This window comes from Palaemon carinicauda, chromosome 15 (genome assembly GCF_036898095.1).
Source record: "Palaemon carinicauda isolate YSFRI2023 chromosome 15, ASM3689809v2, whole genome shotgun sequence".
Taxonomy (NCBI): Eukaryota; Metazoa; Arthropoda; class Malacostraca; order Decapoda; family Palaemonidae; genus Palaemon; species Palaemon carinicauda.
The window spans coordinates 132368057-132393681 of record NC_090739.1 but is presented as its reverse complement, the minus strand read 5'-3'; the positions used below and the strand labels follow the sequence as shown (position 1 = coordinate 132393681).

Below are 25625 nucleotides of genomic sequence, written 5' to 3'. Positions count from 1 at the left end.
AAGATTGGTTCTATCAAATAGAGACTTTATAGATCATCTTGGATCATTTGAGAGGACTGGGAGGCATCAGCAAGATGCTCCAGCCTGAAATGTAGGGTTCGTTTCTGGAGCTTCGCGGTAGTGACAGATCCGACCCTTTACACTTGGTTTCTTTTTAAGGCCTAACTTTGGAGACTTTGTGAGTAGGTCTACCATAGTTGAGAGTCAGTGAAGTTCACTCTTTTAGCAAGAACACGGACTTCACATTGGTTAAGCCATAGGTACCTTGCAACCTGGATTCTTGGTCATTAATAAACATCTTTCTCATCCATAGCCTAAATCTTTCGGGATCATTATTCTCTCGAATTTGGTTTGTGATGGGCTGAGAAGAGTTTTTTGCCCGATTAAAACGATGAAGTTTTATTGGGACAAGAACAAAGAAGTTAAGAGTCTCTTCATAACTCTTAGGTGCACGGTCAAGAAGCCTGCGCTATCCATATCTAAACATTCTGTCATCTCGTATAGACTTTGTTTACAAAGGTTCTTCCACACGGTTGGGTGACAGATCATAAGAGGTTGAAAGAGTAAAGACTCACGAAGTTAGAGCTGTAGAAACTTCTGTAATTTTTTAACTAAACTGTTCTCTGCAAAGCATCGCGTATATGGTCTTGTGAAGGGGTAATCCTGTATTCGCCTTGCATTACTTTTGCCGTGTTCAATCTCTATGAAGACGTCTACGTTTGGGATCACTTGCAACAACAAGTGCAGTAGTAGGTGAAACATTCTCCACTACATTTCCCTAAATTCCTAGTACCCCCGTTCTTCACTTGGAACTGTTATATATATTTTTATGATTGTACGTGAAGATTGGTCGGCAATCTTCCGCAATCTTTGACCTAGTCAGGTGGTCATTTTGTTCCTAGAGAGCGCCCGGAACAAGGGTATTAGGTGAGGTCATAGGTGGTTGTACCGTTTGACAGCTCCTAGAGATCATCAGCCCCGAATGGATCACTGGATCTCCTAAGGATAACAAACAAAATGAGGCAGAGCATTGCTGTCAGTTTCCTTATCAGGTTAGAACCACTTAAGTTGTTTATGTAACTCTTGAGTGAATTTCCAATTATGCAGCGGTCTCTGACCCGCCACCAATGGGTGTCAATCAGCCATTATATAACCAGCGGGTAAGTTTTATATTTAAAAATGGTATTTTCATAATAAAATAAATTTTTGAATATACTTACCCGCTGGTTATATAAGTTTTAGACCCACCCTCCTCCCCTCTAGAGACCATGGGGTATGGAAAATCTGAATTGGTTGAGGATAATTCTACCTGTGGTACCGCGAGGGCGCTGGGGTACACCTGTCTTATATGCGCTAAGCTGCGCAAGAAATTTTGAATTATCTGCCGTGGGCGTCGGGGACTTTAGCCATTATATAACCAGCGGGTAAGTACTGTATATTCAAAAATTTATTTTATTATGAAAATATCATTTTACTATACTGTATGTCTTATTAGCCATGCATTTTCATGAAATTTTTGGAATGAATTTCAATTCGATAAAGTACCCAGGATTTTGTACAAGACCTTTTTTTTAGTGTTTTGTGCTGCACAAACAGCTGCACATGCTCTCAATAGAATTTAGTTGGTGGCAAAAACTTAGTTTGATGAAAGATAAGTAATTATGTAGTCATTCTTTTTTTTTTCAAGCAAACTACATTAAGAATAACTAGTAATAAGATAGAAAATATTCTTTGTCAGATACATACATGTATTATATAGACTACGGTACATTTGTTCCTACTCAAATGCAAATCCTCGTTCTCTACAAAGGAGTATGACTTCAGTGGAGCTGGAACAGTGCTGTTAAAACCTTTTAACAATGTGTCAACAACCATACACAGTAGGTTGTTTCCAGATTTCCATGTAGTCTTAGGATCAAACTCTGTAATGTAGGAAGTCTGTTTCCGTCTGTGTGTAAATGCTAACTATTCGGGGTTTTCTGGTGGATCCACACGTCCTAGCGAGTGCTGTTGATTCAACGTTTTTCAGGCTCGCTTACTGGAAGCCATTCGCTTCGCGATCTGATCACTTGAAGCAATTTGAGATGTTTGCTTAACAAGCTGCCTCTCAGCACCCTCAGCCCACACTCGTGTGGAAGCTAGCCTTTCACTTGAGAGGTAAGCTTAGTGAGGATCTCCCTCTGAGGTCGCCGACCCTTCGGGGATTTTGGTGGACACAGTCGCAAGCACAAACTGTTTTCCTAATCTGGTAGTTTGACCAGGTGGCTCTGAAGCACCTACACGTTCTGATGCCAGAGCACTCTAGCTCCTCTGAGCTAACTGGGGATCTTGGCTAGCTGTCTCAGCTTGCTCAACACCTGCTTCAGGTGAAAGAATTCCTTTCACCTGAGTTGCTTGGAGTAAGCAATCTTTCAACACACTCATGCACAGCAAGTACTTGGTGCTCATAATATCTCTGCAGGCGCTCCAGCTGTGATTGCCGCTCGCTTATCTGGGTCGAGAGTTCAGTGTCAAACTACTGTTCTTACCTCAACTCCCCCCCATGGCTGGTGCTCGCCTTTGCACAACTGGGCTTGCACTACCTATTGGGGTAGAATGCACAAGCCAGGCTTACTTACCTGTGGCTGCAATCTCAACGCAAAATCCCACATCTCGCGGTCGCCCACTATCAGTGAGCCAACTTCCCCTTGGGTGGGTTGAGTGTGAACCAGGTTCATGCTCGGCTAGGGCTCGTTGGCATGAAAGCCGTGCTCAAAGTAAGCGTTTTCACAGCATGCTCAGCGTTCGCTCAAGGTAATTGTAGAGCTTTTCCCGGTGTTCAACAGTATGCACTCAACGTAATCGTTTGGCTCACCTGAGCGCTTTTGAGCTGGTGAATGTCCTTTCTAGACCTCAAACGTGCATGAGGCAGCTAGGCGTCTAGAATAGGTAGTTTATTCCACTAACATCACCAAAACCAAGACAGGTGTGTGTTCTTATCGAGAGACCTTAGTACCTGCGATTGCTGTGTACTATATGCATTTATCCGTACGCTATTAAGCGTTCTCGTATTGGGCAAGTATCGTCTTTATTTTTATGGAAACAAATTCCTCCCAGAGCCCTACTAATTCCAGCCTCCCTCTCTCTGGTACAACTACACCTAGAAATTTAGGTATACCTGTAAAGGATTCCTGAGCGTTTAGAGTGGCTTGACTTTAGGAAATAGGAATTACTTTGTTAGTCATATTTCTCCTTTCCGTGATTGCACGTTTACGATTGTGCTTTCTAGATCAGGCATTTCTACCCTGACAATTGAAAAACAAATTTAATTTAGGCGTGCTTATGCAAAGCCCTTGTCTTCCCAGAGTAAAGAAACAAGTCAAGATACATCTCCTCCTTAGTACAGCGGTAATGAGTTCACCAAGCATACACATGGCACCAGATCGATCCCATCCTGGGACGGAATTGTGAACTATTTTCACTTTCAACCAGTTTATTGAAATCTTTATGCATAGAAGCTTCCTGTAGGAGCAATTGTTCGTACATTTAAATTTTATCGAATGAAAACAAGAGGAAAACTTCCTTTTTGTAAACTTAGTCTTTGAAGACCAGTTGGTAGATACGTCTACCATCTTTTCTCTTTCAGTGAGAGTGATAAAATCAGCCACTCCACCGAGGACGAAGAAAACTACGGCACAAGGATTTCAGCGCTACAGTATTCTGTTTTTCCTTTGACGACAGTCTGCAACTACGATCATTTTTGCTCTTTTCCGGTCTTGGAACGACACCCGGATGCAAGTAGCTATGAAATGTTTTCCACACTGACTGACTTTGCAAACATTTTCGGAATGTTTCACTTAGGCTTGTTTTCGCTGATCAATTTAGTAATTGCTCGTTGTTCAGTAGCTCCATTTCTCTAGTTGCTCGCCCTTTTGAGCCATACTAGAGTTTCGCACATTTTTAAAAGAGCAGCGTGACACAAGTAAATGATAGAAAGTCGCATTTTCTCAAGTGTTTGTTTGTGATGTGACCCGTCACTCACTTGTTCACAATTAGTCACACACCTTTCAACTACTTTATTAGTTATACACCCTCTTACCAGTCTGCCCAGTGGAGTAACACTTCTAACCAATTTATTTCTTTTAGCAAACACAACCTGAAGTAAAAAAGTGAGTTGGTTCGTCGATAAAGGGTAAATTAATCCTTCACAATACAAACCTGAGCAGGTATTCAGGTTAGTACTGTATTTCATAATTAAAAGATATGCATTTACTTCTCAAGGGCTCTACCAGGCAGACACCAATTTAGTTGTTACACTAGGCACTCTTCTCAGAGCTGTCACGTGCTGGCACTCCTAGCCTTTGGCATGTGGCCCTTTGCTGATTGACCTGGGAACCCCAACCGTTTTGCCTCCCCCCATCCCCTCTTTTAGTATCATATTGGCTTTGGACGGATAGTAGGGATATGCGCAAGCATACTGATGTTGCCCGGTCAGCTCAGTCTAAGGGCTTATGCTGACCCCAGAAGGAAATTGTAACAACATGTACAAGCCTAGTATATCTGAATAGAGGTGGGATTTGTAAGGCTGTGTGTTCCATGATTTTTTACCCTTCCTCTGAGGGCGGGTTTCCTCCAATGATGTAACAACGTGGGAATATACCTACAGCTTCGATAGAGGAGGGGGGGGTAGTCATGTGTCGGAGCTTGGGAGTGGGAACACAGAGCTTGCTCTGGCCATACATTGTGACGGTATATTCTTCTGAGGATGGGGATTCTTCCTCAGTATACAGAAATCTAGCTTAACCCATGAGAATCTATTCTGAGGTAATATTATTGTTATTATAAGCTAAGCTACAATCCTAGTTGGAAAAGCAGGATGCTATAAGCCCCAAAAGGGAAAAATATCCTAGTGATAAAAGGAAACAAGAAAATAAACTTGAAGAGTAGTAATGGACAATCAAAATAAAATAATTCAAGAACAGCAACATTAGATTAGATATTTCATATATAAGCTATGAAAACTTGAAAAAAAAAACAAGAGGAAGAGAAACAAGATAGAATAATATGCCCTCAAGAAAGAGAGTTGTAACCCAAGACCGGGGAAAGTAGTTTCTTAACAATTGCAGAGCAGTAGTTAACCCCTTGAGTGAAGAAACATTGTTTGGTAATCTGTGTTGTTAGGTGGATGAAGACAGAGGAGAATGTGGAAAGAAAAAGCCAGAATATTTGGTGTATGTGTAGGCAAAGAAAAAATGAGCCATAACCAGAGAGAGGAATCCAATAACTCTCGCAGTAGTAGCTAGTAAAATCCAATGCTCCACATCTCTTATCAGGGCCGAGTGTTTTGACATCCCAGGATTTTAAACCAAGCAGTATTTGTATAGGAACAAATCACAAATTTCAAAAAGTAATTTGTATTTTTCCTTAAAGTATCACTCCCCCCCTTCACCCACCCTGCAAGCCCAAGGTGAAGGTCAAAGTGGATACTTGTAATGGGTACACTAATCCTCCTGCTGGTAACTACCAACACCTCTTTATAGATTTTGTCACCAAGTTCTAGCCAAGCTGGAAACATACTCCTATTAATGGACTCAGGTTTGTATAGTCAAGAAAAGTACAAATTACTTTTTTTCAAATAAGGGAACATTTTTATTGTGATTATTGCATAACAGCTGTGCTCATAATGATTTTTCTTTGCAGGTTTTGCTGGCTGCAGCTGTCTGCACCCGCAGTGGGAAGGCATTGGTATCGAGACAGTTTGTTGAGATGACTAAATCACGTATAGAAGGTCTCTTGGCAGCTTTCCCTAAGTTGATGACGGGGGGACGTCAACATACATTCGTGGAAACAGAATCTGTCCGTTATGTTTATCAGCCTCTGGATCGGCTTTACATGCTTCTGATTACTACTCGTGCTTCAAATATCTTGGAAGATCTTGAGACTTTGCGTCTGTTTTCACGTGTGGTGAGTTTTAATTCTATGCATTTTCTTTGAGGATTTTGTTTTCAGAAGTACACATTGAATATTCATCATCTAATGCACAGTAGAACTTCAAAGATACAGGTTATCTATTAGTTTTGGGTGAAGGATGTCCTCTGATCAATCACTGAAAAGGTTTGTAGTGTAATTAGCTTTCCTTCAGTACCCTAGAAAACTATGAGATATTAAATAAGACGACTTAGAATACCTTAGTTATTTATAATATGAAAGTAATTGAATAAATTTTCATTAATATTTTGTATTAATTTAGGATATACTCTACTGTAGATTTGTTTAACCACTCTGATGGTAAAAAAATTACCGTATTGAGGCTACCTGTAGATTGTTCCACTTCTCTGAAGGGAAATTACATTGTTGAGGCTAACTGTAAATTTGTCCATCCCTCTGGTGGTGGCAAATTACCTAGTGGATGCATCTCCATTGTTGACTGATGATAGTCAATAAAATTATAAGTTATTGAAAGGAATGTGGGTTTCGAGGAAAATATGAAATAGGCTTTTCTTGTATATTTACTTTTAGTGTCCACCCTTAGGATGCTTTGGGCTTATTTATCTGTTGCAGTTTTTCAAGGCAATAATATTCGTATTAATTTTGTCATTGTATACAAGGTATGTTAAAGCAATCATGTCATTGTATCTTGGCTCATCTGACATGATATCCAGTAATTTGTTTAGTTTTCATACAAATATGTCTATTGCCCTAATTGAGATACGATGAGAGAGTTTCTTTGGTTAGATGCCGCAACAGAAAGTAATGATGTACAAGCGTACTTTTGGTGAGGTTATGATATTGTTGGGGCTAGGAAAATTTTTCCCTAGTTATTTGTTTCAAGTATTTAATGGAAAATTTTCCCCCCTTAGCATTTTTGTGACATGCTCCTCGTACGATGAATGTTGTCCAACTATCTATCTGTCTGCCTGCTTTTGTCTAACTATCTATCTGCCTGCCTGCTTTTGTCTAACTAGTGCATATTATAGGTATTAAGATGATAATTTTCTTAACTTTTTTGTTCATATGAATATAAGTATCCTAAATTAGAGAGAGCAAGCAAGCAGAATTTTGATACCTTCATGGAATTATGATCTTTGATCTTCGATGCTTTTTTCAACAGCTCTGGTGGTAAAGACAAGAAACAAAACAATGCAAATATTATAAAATCTCTTGTATATGATCTGTGACTGGACAGTAGCTGGTTCCTTTAATATTTTGTGAATGGTTGGTTATTGAATGAGAAATAATTCATCTTACGAGAAAAATTCTCATGGATCTCTGTAAATCATTATTACTGCCAATCACTGTTAGCTCTCAATTTTGGGTACTGTGGTATAGAAAATTTTTCTTGATCATACTGCAAGTTATACGAACACTTTTTAATGGTGCCTATTGTTTTCAATAAAGTAAAGGCACAACAGGTGGTAAGTGAAGTTCTTCATTGAGTATAACCTGTGAAACATGGTCAAACAGGATTTGTTCCATAACTGGAATAAAAACCATACTTTGTTCCGACACGAATACTTTACCTCGAATTACCTCTTCGGGGGGTCCTTGACCCTCTCTCAAACTCGACCAAGATTTCCTGCGCTACCCCCCCTATCTCGCTCCCGATAGTTCCTACCCCCCGCCGCCAGGATAATTCCTGTGGCCCGGATTAGGGCAGGTCACTGCTTTTCCCGGGTCAGGATCTCATTAAGTCCTTGGTCATGAGATACGAAGCATCTCACTCTCTCGCTTAAACTCTCGATCCTTTGGCGCGTTGTGATCCCACGTGTTCCCAGTGTACGGACTTGTGTTTTTTCTGCGATAGTGCGTTTTCGCAAAGTATCCTCAGTCCGTTCCCCTTGTGTTATCCAGGGTTTTCTGTAACTCGTTAGTGTTGACCTTCGTGTGCGAACGATGGAGAACGTGCGTCGTTGTCCTGGTCCTAGAGCAGGAAAGTCGTGTGGGGCTTTCCTCTCTAAACCAGAAGTGGACCCGCATTCCCTTTGTTCCACGTGCAGGGGTAAAGTTTGTTCCTCCTCGGACACATGTTCCGAGTGCGTGAGTTGGGACGGCATTCAGTGGGTACGGTATGGTACAAAGAAAAAGAAGTCGTCTAAGCGTTCCCCCAAGAAAGTGAGTGGCGTGTCCTCCTTACAGTCGGTCAGTGATCGGTCCGACGAAGCCTCGGCCTCTCCGTCTCCTTCGCAGAGGAGTGGCCAACAAGCCCCCAGTGTGATTGTTAGCCATAGTGTCCTCCCAAGTGAACCCAGTGTGAGGGAGGAACCAAGGGCTGGCCCCTCGGGAGTAAACGGAATGGCCGCGAGTGTTTCGGGCGAATCGGGCCACGTGGCAGGGGATCACGCTTCCTCAGAAGACCCGGTATGGGGCAGTGTGGCGATCTCAGTCTCCACCCCGCCCTCGTGGGCTGGTGCGTCGGGTTCCCCCCCGCCAGAAGAGAACCACTCGAGAATTCGTCGCACGAGTAGCGACGCCTTCGGGTGGAAGTTACCGAAGACTCCAGGGAGGTCACCGCTAAGGGTGGACGTATCCCTGGGTCCATGGCCTTCTAGCAGGGACAGAGTGGACTCGGTACCCTCGGTATCCACAGCAGTTCCCGAGGACTTTCTCCAGCACCCTGTCTCAGACGGTCGACGGCGAAGGGCCTCCCCTGCGCATCACTCTAGCAGTCGTTACGTGAGGAACGTGGCACCCTCGGACTCTTCGGAAGCAGACTCATCCTCCGGGGGAGAACGCAGGGAGAAACGGCACCGTAAGAGAGCGCGGACCGATAGTGATCGTTCCCGCTCCAGGTCGAGGTCGCGGCACAGTAGGAGGCGCCCACGCTCTCACTCCCGTAGGTACAAGAGGGAGGTCTCTCCCGCCGGCGGCGAATGGTTCTACGTGCCCCCAGGAGAGTCCAGGAAGCACCGCTCTCCAGACTCTCGGTCCAGTGATCGAGCCTCCAAGTTGTCACTGCCTACATACAACTTGGAACCGCTCGACCGGCCACGCAAGAAGGACCTCACTCTCAGGCACAAGTCCTCGAGGCCTTCGGTTCACCCCGCCCGGCGGGAGGAAGCGCGCTTCCGAGAAGACAGCCCGACCGAACCAGCCCAGCTGGCTCGGACGTCGAGCGGGAAGGACCGGTTGGCGGGGTCGGGTCTTCCCACCGGGACCGTGTCCTCCGCGTCCAGAGCCTTGGGCCAGTCGAAAGGCCTCCCGGGGTCGGTGGCACCCGCCACACGGCGAGACCCAACCGTGTACGGTGCGCCCTATGGTTGCGGGACGGCCTCCCTGGGACCTAGTAGGGAGCGGCCAGTTTACCACCCAAGCACGGCTCCCCTCAGCCAAGCCGATGCCTCGGTCGACGGAGGCGAGGTTTCCCCGTCGGAGGACTCCGCCTACAGAAGAGTGGTAGGCCTCGTCAGAAGGACCCATAGGATTCCGGAACCCGAGGCGACGAAGGTGAATACCTGGAGGTCGAGCCTCTTGAGATACACACACCGGGACGTCCTTCCGAAGTCCTCTCTGGCCCTGCCTCTCGCCCCAGACCTAGTACTCGGCCAGGAGTACATCGACAACTTGGTGGCCAGCACTGCGGAGGCCCCCAGGTCCCAGAGTTCCTCCAAACTCCTCCAGGGTCTTAAACTACAGGCCAAAGTTTATATCCCGGAAGGGCGACGCCCAGGCCCCTGTAGAGTGGACTCAGCTAGGACAAGGCGGCTCGGACGAAAGGGCCAGCTCAGCCCGTGTCCTTCTCGGCCTCTGAAGCAGGCATGATGGAGGAGATGTCGAGGGACATGATTAACGTCTCTTCATGGCTGGACTGGTGGGCCTCCACGTTAGTTAATGTACAGGCCTCCACAGACCCCGACGACCCGGAACAACAAGGTCTCCTGTCAGACCTTATCACCTCCGGGGGGAAAGCGCTCCAATGTATGGCGTATCAGGCACTCTCCTTGACGGCCAACTGGTTCCTCCGGAAGAGGGACACAGTGCTTTCCAAAGTGTCAAGGAAAATCCCAGACAGACAGGCGCGAGTGATTCGCACCCTACCCCTAGGAGGAGAGTCCCTGTTTCCGTTGAAGGAATTAGAAGTGCTGATGGAGAAGGTGTCCAAGAGGAGAGAAACCAACGTCCCTAAGCAAACATCCTCCAGGAGGCCTCCTTATAGGAGGTCAGTCTCGGATAGTGCCGTGACCCCTCAGGCTGTCCCCAGCTCTTCGAGGAGGGACGCCCCCGCCTCTTCCTGGACATCAACTCCTCAGCCCTCCCGCAGGGGAGCTACAGCTTCTGCCAGCTCCTTCAGGTCGGGTTACTCCGCCTCGAAGAGGGGCAGATCAGGCCGCCCCTCTAGGAGAAGGTAGAGGGAGAGGCCCCCTACTCCCGCCCAAGCCTCGGGTTGGGGGATGCCTCAGACCCTATTGGCAAGCATGGAAAACGTATGGGGCGGATGCTTGGACGGTGTCCGTCCTGAAAGAAGGCTACAGGATCCCCTTCATAGCGGACTCACCCCCTCTTATTCCAGCCACCCAAACAGAATGGTTAGCTCCCAGGGACCCGTTGAAAAGGGCTACCCTGCAAAAAGAAGTTTCCTCCATGTTGGAAAAGGGAGCCATGGAAGAAGTCCTCCTCCCAGGGCCAGGCTTCTACAGCCGCCTGTTCCTGGTGGAGAAAGCAACGGGGGGGTGGAGACCGGTGATAGACCTGTCGGCCCTCAACAGGTTAGTCAAGAAGACGGATTTCAAGATGGACACCCCAAAATCCGTCCTGATGTCCTTGAGGGAGAAAGATTTTATGATGACGATCGACCTCAAGGACGCGTACTTCCAAATTCCGGTCCACCCGTCGAGTCGGAAGTTCCTCCGGGTAAAATGGGGCTCCCAGATCCTGCAGTTCCGGACCCTCTGCTTCGGACTGTCGACGGCCCCTCAGGTGTTCACGAGGGTCTTCGCGACAGTCTCAGTATGGGCTCACGAACGAGGTATCCGCCTCATCAGGTACCTGGACGACTGGTTGCTCCTTTTCAGTTCAAAGGCCCTCTTGGAAGAGCAAGGAAAGGACCTCCTCCGTTTCTGCAGGAGTCTGGGAATCATTATCAACCGGGAAAAATCGAACCTAACGCCATCCAACAAAATGGGGTACTTGGGGATGACGTTGGACACCGTGCAGGGGAAGGCCTTCCCCTCGGAAGACAGGATACAGAACCTCGTCAAGATCATTCAGCCGTTCCTGTCGGGGCTTCCCAGGAAAGCGAAAGACTGGCAGAGGCTGATAGGCCATCTGGTCTCATTAGAGAAGCTAGTCCCCCAAGGGAAGTTACGGCTCAGACCCGTACAATGGAACCTCAAGGCTCTATGGTCCCAGACAGGCTCTCAGAAAACATCGATCCCAGTCCTCCCGGACACGAAAGCAGCCTTGAAGTGGTGGAGATGCCGGTCGAACTCCCTCAAGGGGATGCCCCTCGGGTCCTGTCCCCCCGAGTTTCTCCTGTTCACGGACGCCTCCAGCCTAGGGTGTGGAGCCCACCTGCGGGAGGAAACAGCAAGCGGGACCTGGTCAGAGACCGAAAAGCATCGCCACATCAACGTCCTAGAGCTAAAAGCAGTACAAAAGGCATGTCTGCACTTTGCAAGTCGGTTGAAGGGAAACACCGTGGCCCTAATGTGCGACAACGCCACGGTGGTAGCCTACATCAAGAAACAAGGGGGCATGAAGTCGAAGGAACTGTGCGACCTCACCGTAAACATCTTGCACTGGACGGACGAACACCAGGTAACACTGCTAGCAAGGTTCATCCCTGGGAAAAAGAACGTGCTAGCCGACGGCCTCAGCAGGATAGGTCAGATAGTAGGGACAGAATGGTCCCTACAACCAGCGGTGGCCAGACTCATCCTTCAATGCTGGGGCTCCCCGGTGATAGACCTATTCGCAACAAAGCTCAACGCCAAGTTACCGGTTTATTGCTCCCCGGTACCAGACGAAGGAGCAGCCCTAGAAGACGCCTTCCAGCACAGGTGGGACAACCTGGACGTTTATGCCTTTCCCCCCTTCACGCTGCTAAGACAAGTGCTCAACAGAGTAAGAACCTCCCAAAACCTAAAGATGACTTTGGTAGCGCCCTGGTGGCCGGAGAGAGAGTGGTTCGCGGATCTGAAAGACCTGGCAAGCCATCCGCCATGGCCTCTGCCCCCCAGGTCAGATCTACTGAGTCAACCGCACTTCCTCAGGTTCCACGACAACCCTCTCTCTCTTCGCCTTCACGCCTGGAGACTATCGAGCGACTCCTGAGGAAGGAGGGGTTCTCCTCCTCCACAGCCAAGAGGATGTCCCTATATCTAAGAAAATCCTCTACCGTAGTCTACCAGGCGAAGTGGGCCGCCTTTACGAAATGGTGCGCGACAAAACAAATAAGACCTCTCAAAGCCTCGGTCCCTGACATAGCTGATTTTCTAGTGTACCTTAGGGATAAAATAGGAATGTCAATCCCGGCTATTAAAGGAGTGCGAGCAGCCTTAGGCCAAGTCTTTCTCCTGAAAAGCATCGACCTAGGGACCTCAAGACACATAGGGATGCTGATTAGAAGTTTCGAACAATCCTGCCCTCCCCAAGCCAGGAGAGTGCCTAGATGGGACCTGGCCAAGGTCCTGAAAATGTTGTGTCGTCCGCCATTTGAACCACTCAGAGATATCGGGGACAAAGATCTCACCCTCAAGACAGTCTTCTTGCTAGCCTTAGCTTCGGCTAAGAGGGTAGGTGAGATCCACGGTCTCTCCTACGACGTGGCACACTCCAAAGGGTGGAAGGAGGTATCTTTCAAGTTCGTACCCTCCTTTGTAGCAAAGACTCAGAACCCAGCAGTCTGGGACCCGAGGTTCGAAGGTTTCTCTGTTCCGGCCATCCCTAAGACAGGTAATACGGACGACCTGAAGTTATGCCCGGTCAGGACGATCAGGAAATACCTGGAAAGGACGGCCCATCTCCGTCCGGGTGCCAAGAACCTCTTCGTCTCTTCAGGCGTTAATAAGAAGCAAGTGTCCAAGAACACTATTTCCTTCTGGCTGAGACAAGTCATCACTAGGGCTTATGAAGAAGACAAGGTGGCGGTACCAGGCACTCCCCGTCCCCATGACATCAGAGGCCTGAGCACTTCCTTGGCCTTTGAGAGAAATATGGCAGTGGGCCAGATCCTGCAGGCCGGCACTTGGTCACACCAGTCGACCTTCACGGCCCACTACCTCAAAGACTACTCAAGAAAGTCTTTGGATGGATTCTCCATTGGGACAGTCATCGCCGCCCTCCAAGCTGTGTAGTGGCAGGCTGGAAGACGTCCCCAACAAGTGAATAGACTCATCCCTACTTCTTCAGGAGAAGATTCAGTAGAGAAAATGTCAAGAGGTAAGCCTTAAATTATAAGCGTAAGTTTTCCACTGCTACCCCCTATCCGCTCTCTATACCCCCGCATTACGTAGCCCTCCAGGCACCATGTGCCTAACCAAGTGGCAGAATGGCTCTAACGCCTCCTAAAGTGTAAGTCTCCGAAGAGGTAATTCGAGGTAAAGTATTGGTGTCGGAACAAATGAAAAATTTTAAGTAATTTTTATTTTTCCTAACATACTTACCGAGAATTACCTGAGTAATGGCCCTCCCTTCCGTCCCCGAGTGCCATTCTTCCATTGCCGAGTCGGGCTAAACGGAGGACTTAATGAGATCCTGACCCGGGAAAAGCAGTGACCTGCCCTAATCCGGGCCGCAGGAATTATCCTGGCGGCGGGGGTAGGAACTATCGGGAGCGAGATAGGGGGGGTAGCGCGGGAAATCTTGGTCGAGTTTGAGAGAGGGTCAAGGACCCCCCGAAGAGGTAATTCTCGGTAAGTATGTTAGGAAAAATAAAAATTACTTAAAATTTTTCATATTTATTAGGGGTATTACTTTCGGAGTAGCTGAAATGACGAGTCATTAAAGTTTAGTGAGGGTTAACTACCCACACTGCTAGTTAGCAGGGGGTAGGGGAGGGTAGTTTGCTACCGCTCCCACTCACACACCTGTGATTTAGCTTGCTTTACTTTTGGTGAACAGACGTTGCCGCTCTTCATCATTCGCCTGTATTTGGACTGCCATTAATCTGGTTTTTCTTTTTCTAGTGTGTGTATGTGTGTGAGTTGACTTCTGCAACCTTGCGCACCTGCCCTGGACTCACCGTCCGGCCCTGTGGAACCTTTGTCAGCGGTGGAGACAGATCCCCACACCCTTTGTCCCACCTGCAAAGGTCAACAATGTGATAGTGATAATAAGTGAAATGAGTGTAGGGAGTGATCTTCCTCCCAGTGAGAGAGGTTTGGGTGATGGCGGAAGAAGAAGTCTAAGCGGGATATTTCTCCTTCGAAAAGAGGAAAACCCAAGGCCTCTTCCTCCGCCTCCCAACCCCCCTCCGAAGCTCCTATTCGTTCGGTCTCTTCCGAGAGACCATCGAGTAGTGGCGTAGACCAATTTAATGTCGGCCAACCTTGGTCCTTTAGAGATGGTGTTGTATCCCCCCTAGCGAAGCGGCCCCACCTCTCCCCCCGGGTGAGGTCTTGTCACTGTCTTCCTTATTACAGGTTTGGTAGTTTTTTGGGGCTCTCGGGTCTGCCCTCCAAGGAAGCATTGCTGCAAATCATCCGCAGTGGTGCTAGTGTGCAGCAGTCATCGTTGACGTCAGAGGTAGATCCTCTGGCCCTTGTGGACGTTGTGGTGTCAGATGTGTTGCCTATGATTTCGTCCTACTCCTCTGCTTCTCCAGACTCTCCAGCTGTTGCTGCCAGCTTAGTTTTCCCCGTTCCTGATCATCCTTCGAGGGAGAAACTAAGTGTAACATCTGTCTCTCCTGCGAGTGTTTCTCCTCCTCGGGGTAGTTCACTCATAGAGACTCCTCTTCGGAGAACTACTGCGGCGTACGGTCAGCTTGCTGATCCAACGGCCCCTAGAGGGCGCCTTCGTCGAAAAACTCACCCTCCACTTCGCCTTGAGGTCTCCCTTCACCATCAGTGAAAAGGCGCCTCATCGGCTCTTCTGCTTCGTCGTCACATCCTTCACCTGCAGAGGGGCCTCCGCTGCAGTCATCTTTACGGCCTGGACCAGCTACTAGTCCTCCGACTTCGGTCCTGGACCTCTCTGTAGATCGTTCGCGATCTCCATCGATGGATGCTCGCCCTTCCAAAGGGCCCATCACCGTTCCGGATCAACCATTCAACAGATCTGCCGACCTTCCATCACCGTACCTGTTCCCGGTAAAGCATCTTGAGGCCCTACCAAAGTGCGCAGCTGCGCGCCATCGCCCTTCAGCTCGCTCACCTCCTGCAGGGCACCAACGCTCACGAGCAGCCCGTCAACACCAGCCTGCTCGTCAGTGCTCTACAACGCTTCGGCGCGCTCCTTCACTTGCTCGCCCTCATAGACGGCAGCTGCAACATGCGCCTACGCGCCCACGGTCTCCTATGCGCCAGCGCTCTCCTGCGCCCCCACGATCTCCTATGCGCCAGCGCTCACCTACGCGCCTGCATGTCAGCGAGCTCCTGTGCGCCAATATTCTCCTGCGCGCATGCGCCATCACTCGCCCGCACGCGTGTAACAGCGCTCTCTTAAGCGTCGGGTCTCTCCCGCACGCGCAAGCCAGCTCTCACCTGCGTGCCCGCTATACTCCTGCGCGTGCTAACGTTCGCCCGCGCATCAGGGACGTGCACAGAAACTGCACCCGGCCAGGTCATCATCACCTCACTCCCCTTCCCGCAAACGCATTTCAGCACACCCATCGGGAAAAGGGGACCAGGTTTCAGGAGAGGGGTTCAGGATCCCGAAATTGCCTTCTTCTAAGGCGCTCTCTTAAGCGCCAGGTCTCTCCCGCACGCGCAAGCCAGCTCTCACCTGCGCGCCAACACACTCCCGCGTGCCCGCTATACTCCTGCGCGCGCTAACGTTCGCCCCCGCATCAGGCACGTGCACAGGAACTGCACCTGGCCAGGTCATCATCACCTCACTCCCCTTCCTGCAAACGCATTTCAGCACACCCATCGGGAAAAGGGGACCAGGTTTCAGGAGAGGGGTTCAGGATCCCGAAATTGCCTTCTTCTAAGGCGGACCCACCTTTTGTGGTAACTCCTCGTAGGGAACCTTCGGTCCCTTTCTCTTCAGGGGATCTGTCTGACAGTGTATCGGTCAGTCAGCAGCCATGGTTCAGTGCCCTAGTTTTGGCTGTGGCACAGGCTCCATTCCACCGTTGAAGGAAACCTCCCTTCACGCTGAGAGTTCCTTACGGTCAGAGATCAGGAAGGACACAACATCTAGGTCTTCGATGTTGGCGTCTTACCTCCTTCCTCGGAAGGAGTCCAAAGACTCCAAGACCCTGCTAAAGTACTCCACCAGGACTACAAAGACGGAGACAGCTAGCCACTCGAGGGATGTCCGTGACCCACCACGGGAAGAGCTCTCGGGGATGGAAGATGGAGACTTCGCTGCAAGTCCGATGTCGGAAGGAGAGCAACAAGAGTCAGAGCATGCATTCTGGCAGGTCTTGACTCTTATTAGGGTTCTCAACGGGTTTACCAACCCAGAGATACCCCCTTGGGAGGGCAAGGACACGGTCTTAGACCGTGTCTTTGGCACCCAGAAACCATCAAAGACCTGTGTAGCCCTACCCTGATCTCAAGGGTTGAAGGGTGCCAGGGCTAAGATCGCCCTACAGCTCTCCGGGTTTGCCTCCTCCATCCCTTCCGGCTCTACCAACAAGCTCCTTCCACCTCCTCGTGTACAACAGAGGTGGTACTTTGAGATCCTGGGGGAGCCCAGTCCAGCTCTTCCTCTTCACCACTCTCTGGAAGAGCTAACCAAGGGGATCTCTCTTGAGAGAGACTCCAACCAGCAGGTCTCTTTCTCAGCGGCTGAAATCCTTAATCAGGAAAAGGTAAAAAAGTATGCTATGCAGGCTACTTTGTGACTGGAGGTCTGGTTAGGTACCTTGGGAATTCTGGTACGAACCGAGGATTTCTCTAAGGAACGTACCAGGAAGGCAATAGAAACTTTCTTTCTCAGGCACTCGCACGATCGAGTTTCTTGCCCACTAAGTTTCGAACTTGCGGGCAAACAATGTCTTGAAACGTCGAGATGAGGTGTCTGAGAGATTCCACCATCAAGTCCCCAACGTCGAGATAACTAGGCTCAGACATTCCTCTCTAGAGGGAGCCTGCCTGTTTGAGCCTAAGGATGTGGAACATGCTGCTGAGAGGTGGAGGAAGTCCCATCAGGACTCCCTCCTCCATAGGGCTTTGACATCCAAGCCCTATAAACCTCCAGGTCCTCAGCAGTCCCGTCCAACCAAGACCACAACAATGAAGACAGCAGGGAAGACAGTGGTTTCTAATAAGCCGGCAAGAAGTCCTCCAGTTGAGGGAAAAATCCTATAGGGAGCAGCCGTGGCTGCAAACGCTAGGATAGGCACTCCCCCTGCTTGTCCACCAGTGGGGGGATGCCTACAAAGTTGCTCGGACAGGTGGAAGAAACTCGAGGCCGATCCCTGGACAATCTCCGTGTTTCGTCTATGATATTGCGTCCCGTTCATAACATCTCTCCCTCCCATGACCAGGAATCTAAAGTCAATTGACTCCTTTGCCATGGGGTCAGTAAAGGGACAGGCCCTTTGGGCAGAAGTCCAGACCCTGTTGAAGAAGGGCGCTCTCCAAGAGGAGGTCCTCAACGGGTCCCTAGGCTTCTTCAGTCGACTTTCTTGTAAGAAAGGCGTCTGGAGGCTGGAGACCAGTCATCGACCTCTCAGCCCTGAACAAGTTTTTCAAGCAAACTCCGTTCAGCATGGAGACGGCAGACACGGTCAGACTAGCGTTAAGACCTCAGGACTTCATGTGCACACTGGACCTAAAGGACGCATACTTCCAGATCCCAGTCCATCCGTCTTCAAGGAAGTACTTAAGATTCAGCCTAGACAACAGGAAGTACCAGTTCAAGGTGCTGTGCTTCGGTCTTTCCACAGCACCTCAAGTTTTCACCAGTGTTTGCCCTAGTGTCATCTTGGGCACACAGGATTGGCATCCGTTTGCTCCGCTATCTGGACGTCTGGCTAATCCTAGCAGACTCTGTGTTAACCCATCTTCAACACCGAGACAAACTTCTGAGACTGCCAAGATCTGGGGATCATGGTAAATCTCGAGAAGTCATCCCTGCTTCCTACACAGAGATTGGTATACCTAGACATGATTATAGACACCAATCTCCACAAAGCTTTCCCATCAGACGACAGGATAACAAGACTGAGAAAGGTCACAAGACCTTTTCTCAGACGAGAAGAACTTCCAGCCCAAACGTGGTTACGTCTCCTCGGTCACCTTTCATCACTGGCCCGTCTAGTTCCCAATGGTCGCCTCAGGATGAGTCCCTCCAGTGGCGACTCAAGACTCTTGATTCCCTGGACATCCGGATCTTCATGGGATCAGCGGAACTGACGGACCTCGAGTGGTGGGTGGCAGACGAGAATCTACCAAAGGGAGTGGATTTTCTCGTTCTCCCCACGGATTTGAGGCTGTTCTCAGACGCTTCAAAAAAAGGGTGGGTGGCCATGTGCTGCACCACACGACCTCAGGCCTGTGGTCAGAGTCAGAAGAGTACCTCCACATAAATCTCGTTGAGATGAAGGCCGTCTTTCTGGCCCTTCAACAGTTCCAACAGTTCCTGATGGGCCACTCAATGGTGGTGATGAGCGACAACACCACAGTAGTGGCTTACATCAACAAGCAAGGAGGTACTTTTTCGCAGCACCTATCCCATCTAGCAGTAGAGATACTGAGATGGGCCGAGATCCACTTGATACCACTATCGGCACGCTTCATTCCGGGCAAAAGGAATGTGCTCGCCGACAACTTGAGCAGAGCATCTCAGATAGCGAGTACAGAGTGGTCTTTGGATCATTTAGTAGTCAACAAATTCCTGACTTTGTGGGGTTCTCTGACAGTGGACCTCTTTGCAATGGCCCTGAACTTCAGGCTCCTGTAGTATTGTTCTCCAGTCCCAGACCCCAAGGCTCTCTGGCAAGATGCATTCCAACAACGGTGGGACAACATCGACATTTACGCCTTTCCCCCATTCTGTCTGATGAGGAGGGTACTCAACAAGGCCAGAACTTTTGCAACTCCCAACGGAGCCCCCAAGAGAACTCCCTCCACGACACGATCTACTCAAACAACCACATGCCAACATATTCCACAAAGCCGTAGCTTCGTTACGATTTCATGTTAGGAGACTATCCAGCATTTCCTCTCTGAGAGAGGATTTTCGCAACAAGTTGCGATCAGGATGTCTGGACACATGCAAAAGTCATCAGCAGCAGTGTCGTGGAAGGGGTATCTCTCCTCTCGATGCTACTATTCTAGCAATAGCAGAGTTCCTCGTGGAATTGCGTGAAGAAATGCGCCTGTCAGTCTTGGCAGTAAAAGGCTATCGCTCAGCCTTAAGCCTTGCATTTAGACTGAGAGGAATGGACATTTCTTCATCGCTAGAACTTTCCTTACTCATACGGAGTTATGAACTTACCTGTCCTCAGTCTGAAGTGAGACCTCTCTCATGGAACGTGGTTCGAGTTCTCAGGTCCCTTAAGAGACCTCCCTATGAGCCATTACACCAGGCAACAGATCGCCACCTAACTTGGGAGACGGTGTTCCTCCTAGCTTTGGCTTCAGCCAAACGAGTCGGTGAACTTCCTGGTCTCTCATATGACATTGCCCATTCAAGGGGATGGGGAGAGGTATCGTTCAGTTTCGTCCCTGATTTTATTGCTAAGACTCGGAACCCGGGAGTAGCGGATCTACTATTCGACTCCTTCCAGATTTCTAGTCTTCGTTCTGTAACAGATGACCCTGATCATCACTTACTCTGCCCAGTGAGGAGTTTGAGGCTTTACCTTAAGAGAACAGCCGCAGCTCGTCCTCGTGTGCCTGCACTCTTCGTCAGCACAGGAAGGACCAAGAGGAGGGTCCCTAAGAACACCATCTCAGCATGGATTCGCAAGGTCATAGACCATATATTGAATCCAGACCTTCCTCCTTCACGTTGCCCCAGACCTCATGATGTCAGGGGCATACCCACGTCCCTGGCATTCAAGAGAAACTCTGTGACGCAGGTTCTTCAGGCTGGGGTGTGGAAACGTCAAACTACATTCACATCCCACTACCTGCAAGACGTGACCCACAGGAGACTCGATACGTTATCTTTCGGTCCTGTGGTGGCTTCACAACAGCTAGTTTAAGACCTCAAGCTCCTTATTGGACAAGTAGCTGAAGGTTGAGGCCATTGTTACTCGGTTTTAGTCTGCGTGAATGAAAAGGTTTGACTGGCTCATATTCTTTTCTTCATCCTACCCTCTATTGGGGAAAGCAGCATCCTGGGTTCTCTGCACAAGCTGACCTCAAAAGACTCAGAATAACTTTACCTGGATGGTCACACTTCTATATATCTCAACACACAGCTTGCGTAGGCTCCAGACCTTGTGTAGCAAGGTGCAGGGACTCCTTTTTGAGTACTGACATACTCAGATAAGGAGCCCCCGGGTAAAGCCAAAAGCCAGATCGGCAGGGACGTCCACCCTTCCTATGGATGAGCCACCCCTAATAAATTACGCGGTTTGTATTCCAATTACTGAACAAATGACAAATTCGTAGATAATTTGTATTTTTCCTAACTATACAAACCTTAGCTATTTATACAAAGTTGCCCACCAGCCGTATCCCCCTTGAAGTCCTACCTCCAAGCAAAGTGAGCTAAATCACAAGTGTGTGAGTGGGAGTGGTAGCAAACCACCCTCCCCTATCCCCCGCTAACTAGCAGTACCCTCGCTAAACTTTAATAGCTCGTCATTTCAGCTATGCCGAAAGTAATACCTCTAATAAATAGCTAAGGTTTGTCTAGTTAGGAAAAATACAAATTATCTACAAATTTTTCATGTTTCATGTTGATGGTCTAAATTATGATTGACATTGTTAAATGTAGGGAGACCACCCTGTAGGAGATATATTATATACTATGTTAGTTTGTAATAAACCTTGCTGTTTTGTGGGTACATTTTTATATACTTTGGATTAGACTAGTACTGATGATCCTTATTAAGAAAAGATTCTCTTTATGTTTGGCATCATCAATACCTTTGATGCCTATTTCTTACAAGACTTTCCTGCTGGAAAAATGCCGTAGACTCTCCTACAGTTTTAAATCATCTCATTTCCCAAGATGGGAGTTTAATACCTCCATCCTTTTGTTAACCTTAGCTTGGGTAATTAGTAATAAATATATTTAGTACTCTTATCAGGACTCCTGCCATTGCTGGGCATTTATTAGACAAGGATGTTAATCATATTGCTGGCAGCTCCAGGAGACGGAACAGTTGTCAAGTAAGACTTGAGTGAAGGTTTGTCTTCCTTTGCATTTAAAAGATTCATCATCCTGGAAGCCTGAGTTCTATATAGGGTGTTTGAAGTGGGTTAAGATAATCATTTGAGCAGCTGTGACCATCTTTTCAACTTTTTCAAGAGTCACTTGAAAAATCATTTGGCTCTGTTGACAAGGTGGTATCTAAATACTCGGAATTTTTAAATACTCGGAATTTTTAGAAGAGTCCCAGATGTTGAATTTGTAAGAAAAGAACTTATGATCAATGGCTCTCTGTACAGTGGCTGATCCTCATCTTCCCTGAATGTGCAAATATGCACTTGCTCCATTGTACAATACAGAAACCAAGTAATGAGAAAAGCTTGATAGACCTGAAAATCGTGGAAAACAATTTCAGTTGTTATAATTAGAAGGGCAAACTTAAATTCACCTAATGTCCACATTCTCTTTGGTTTTTATGTCTTAAGAGCCACTACCAGAGAAGCAGTAGAAATGTTTTGAATCGTCATTACAAGAAGTTTCTCACACATTTTTTTTAAACGATTTGAAAAATAACTTTATACAAACAAAAAATATTTTTTTATGTTTAATTTAGTTTATATGTATGTGTATGAAATATCTTTGGAAGGAGAAAGGGTTAATGAGTTGGAATTATTTAAATATTAGGAACTATGATCTCTAATACAGGACCTTTAGAATTTGAGTTTAATGAAAGATTGAAAAAAGCAAATCAGACAATGGTTAGGTTAGGTAAAATTTGGAAATCAAATCAAATCAAATCAAGCTATATATCAGTTTAGTGAGATCAGTGTTACTGTATGGACATGAGTCATGGTAAGACAATGAAATAATATCCAACAGATTTTGTAGATTTGAGAACAAAGCCCTCAGAAGAATATTGGGAGTTAAATGGCAGGACAGGATTAGAAACAAAAGTATAAGAGAGATTACTTGAGTGCCATATCTGAATGAGATCATGGTGAGGGGTAGTTGGAGATGGTTTGGGCATTCTCTGCACTCCACGAGAGAGATTAGTTCAACAAAGTTTCAACTGGGCTCCACAAGGCACTAGAAGAGTTGGATGACCCAGGCCTATATGGCTGAGGACTATGAAGTAGGTGGTGATGAATGGAGAAGTATTTATATAAAAGCTCAAGATACAGACAACTGGCGAAATCTAACCGAGGCCCATTGTGTCAATAGGCATAGGAGATGATGATGTATACTCTTATATCTATGTGTGTTAACTTTTAAAGGTCACTATTTATCATATGTAAAATTTTTGTTTGTTTTTTACAAATAGTACTTGTACCAAATGTAAGGTATAACATTCTCTATCTCTTTTTGGCAGGATTTTGCAAGAACAAACCCCACACCCTTGAATCACTCTTTCTGACAAATATCTGTGCAACAAACTTTCCCCTTACATTATCACAAACCAGACTCTTGGACATAACCCCTCTTAACGAGAGAATGCCTTGATGAAGTCATTGGGCTTCAGCACGGCATATCATTCCCGTGCTGAAGGCTTGTGACGGGCAAGAGGGCTCTCGAACTGGGGAATTTCTTTTCCTCAGTTTGACTCTAAATTTCTCTCATTCTTTTTCTATTACCTCTTATTGCTTATTCCTCCTTCATAATTATCAGCTGTCTCCAACCTTGCTGTCAAAACTCTTTTACCCATTTCACTGTCCAGGTTTTTTAGAGGGGACATTGTATCCATGATCGGTTTTTATTTCAAAATCAATTGTGGGAGCTGTGGTGGTCTTGCCAACTGCCCGAAAATGTTTGGACACCTAGGAGTGTCAGTATTCCCATACTGGCACGCGGAACTATCTCTTAGGAAATTTGGCCTTCGGATTCCAGGGGTTGGCGATTTTATAGAGATAGGACTCTCGGCATTCTGTCCGGTTTGCCTGCCACTATGATTAGAGTGGGGATGATTGTATTCATGAAATGCTCTCAGTCCCATCAAGCGGGTTTGGCATACACTTGAGCCACTCTAATCATAGTGGTACCATCCCTTTGTGGTAGGGTAGGGAGTGGACATTTGGTAAGCAGCTTTCACAGGTGTCATTGGTGGAGAAATTAATTCCAGGAAAGGCTAACGGTGTCTTCTTTGGAATTTCAGACAGTCTTAATTTTTTCTCTCCCTTAAACTATATTTTTTTCCATTGTTTTTTTTTTTCATTGTTATTATGACCCCTTCCCTCCCCCTGAAAAATAATTAATGAGTAAACTTAATATTCCCCGTACCCCTGGATCAAATGGCGAACCCCAGACACCGTTGACGACTTCTGCTTGTTTAAATAGGGAAAGCTCTGTTGACAACCTCGGCAATAAAAAGGATTCCTCCAACAATACTTTTTTGACCAGTGTTGTTAAAGACAATTTATCGGCACTGGTGGAAAATGATGCTTGTAATAACCGTAATACTTTACTCTCTGGTTCTGGCTCATTACCAGATCCAACAAAAAATCTGAAAATTCTCCACTTAAAAAACATACCAATTGGTTGTAGCTATGACATAATTCATGAAGCCTTCTGTAGATTTGGAGCAATCAAAGAAATTTTAATGGAGCTTAATGGTAGTAAAGGTTTTTGGGAAGCTTGGGTATCATTTTCAAGTTTTGAGATTGCTTTAGAAGCAAATAAAAATTTAGAGAGCATAAAAATTGACAATTGTTTGATTTCTGGGGCTTTATGTGATAAAGCACCAAGACACCTAGAGGTATATAAACCAGAAGAATGGATGGAAAAAGAAATAGAGCATAGACTTCCAGAAGTAAGAACCCCCAAGCCCCCAACATGGATAATTGCATCTGGAAAGATAGATAATTATAACTATTATAAGATGAGTAAATTTATACAAAAAAAAGTTGGTTTAATTAAAAGTAAGGATATTAGTAGATACGGTAAGCAATCTGTTTTGATTAATGCAAAATCAGATACTCAAGCTCACATGCTTTGTGGCATGAAGATTGCAGAAATTGATCCTATTAAGGATATTAAACCACATATGAGCTTCAGCTATGGTAAAGGAGTAGTTTTTGATAAAGATCTATATGAATTCTCAGAACCAGAAATTCTGGACATGTGCCCTGCTAATGTTTGGAAAGTAAGTAAGATTCCTCAAACAAGCATGGTAGTTTTAACATTTGAAACCCCTGTTATACCAGATCATATAATTATTGAGAATGAAAGAGTACGTGTTCGAGAATATAAACCTAGGCCTTTACAATGCTTTAATTGTTTCAAGTACGGTCACCCTTCCCGGTACTGCAATAATACGAAGATCTGTATTAACTGTTCTTTGTTAGAACATGGCCAATGCAACAGAGATACAACCTGTGCAAACTGTAAAGATAATCATAAACCAAATGATAAAAGATGTAGAGAATACAAGAATGAAGAAGCTGCAATCTTGAAAGCAAATGCTGAACATATAAGTGTAGGTTATGCAAAGCATTTACTCAATCGGCAACTTAATTTTGCTCGCGCGGTTAAGATGCCAACAAAAGATTATAATCCACTACCCCTTACTACCACAGGGGGACCAGTGGCAGCACCTGGCCCGTCAGGTGCATCTCCCTTAGTGGTAGTAGCCCAGCCATCTGGGTCAAGTGCTCAGGCTATAAAAGCCAGAGCACAAACCTCCAAAGAGGTCAATATGGTGTCCAACACACCAAAAGTATTGTCACCGATAGGAGCATCTCCCCTAGAGGTAGTAGCCCAGCCTTCTGGGTTAAGTGCTCGAACTGTTGAAGTTCTAGCACAATCCTCCAAGGAAGCCAATGTGGCTTCCACCACCTTAAATGTATTGTCTCAGGCAGAATCTCTACCTGATTTGATGGAGATTGGAAAACAAGATCTTCCAAAGAGGAAAAGGTCCCCATCATCCTCACCTTCATCTAAGTCAGGTAAGTGCCCTACTGCTCATGATCCTAAGGTTGACTCTTATAAAGATCCTAGAAAGAAAGAAAAGAAGAGTGGTGGCCTAGTAAAGCCTTCCATCTCCAGGCCTTACATGGCTTCATCTGAAAAGTCCCAAAAGACAAATGAGACAAAGAAAAATAATAACAAAAGATAATGTCTATCATCCAGTGGAATTGCAGAGGTCTAAGTACTAGCATTGAGCAAATAAAAACTTTAACCAGGGACTCAGACACGAAGGTAATTTGCCTACAGGAAACCAAGATCAGTGACAAACCATTTAATCCTGGACTCAATTATCATTTTTGTAGATC

General features: G+C 46.8%; 1 protein-coding gene across 1 annotated transcript in view; it reads left to right on the top strand.

Annotated features, from left to right (window-relative positions):
- Positions 1-25625, top strand: part of deltaCOP (coatomer subunit delta) — a 79107-nt gene that overhangs the window by 10529 nt on the left and 42953 nt on the right. The window contains exon 2 of the mRNA XM_068388687.1: positions 5680-5943. Within this exon, the coding sequence (XP_068244788.1) occupies positions 5680-5943 (264 nt within the window). The remainder of the gene's footprint in view (positions 1-5679; positions 5944-25625) is intronic.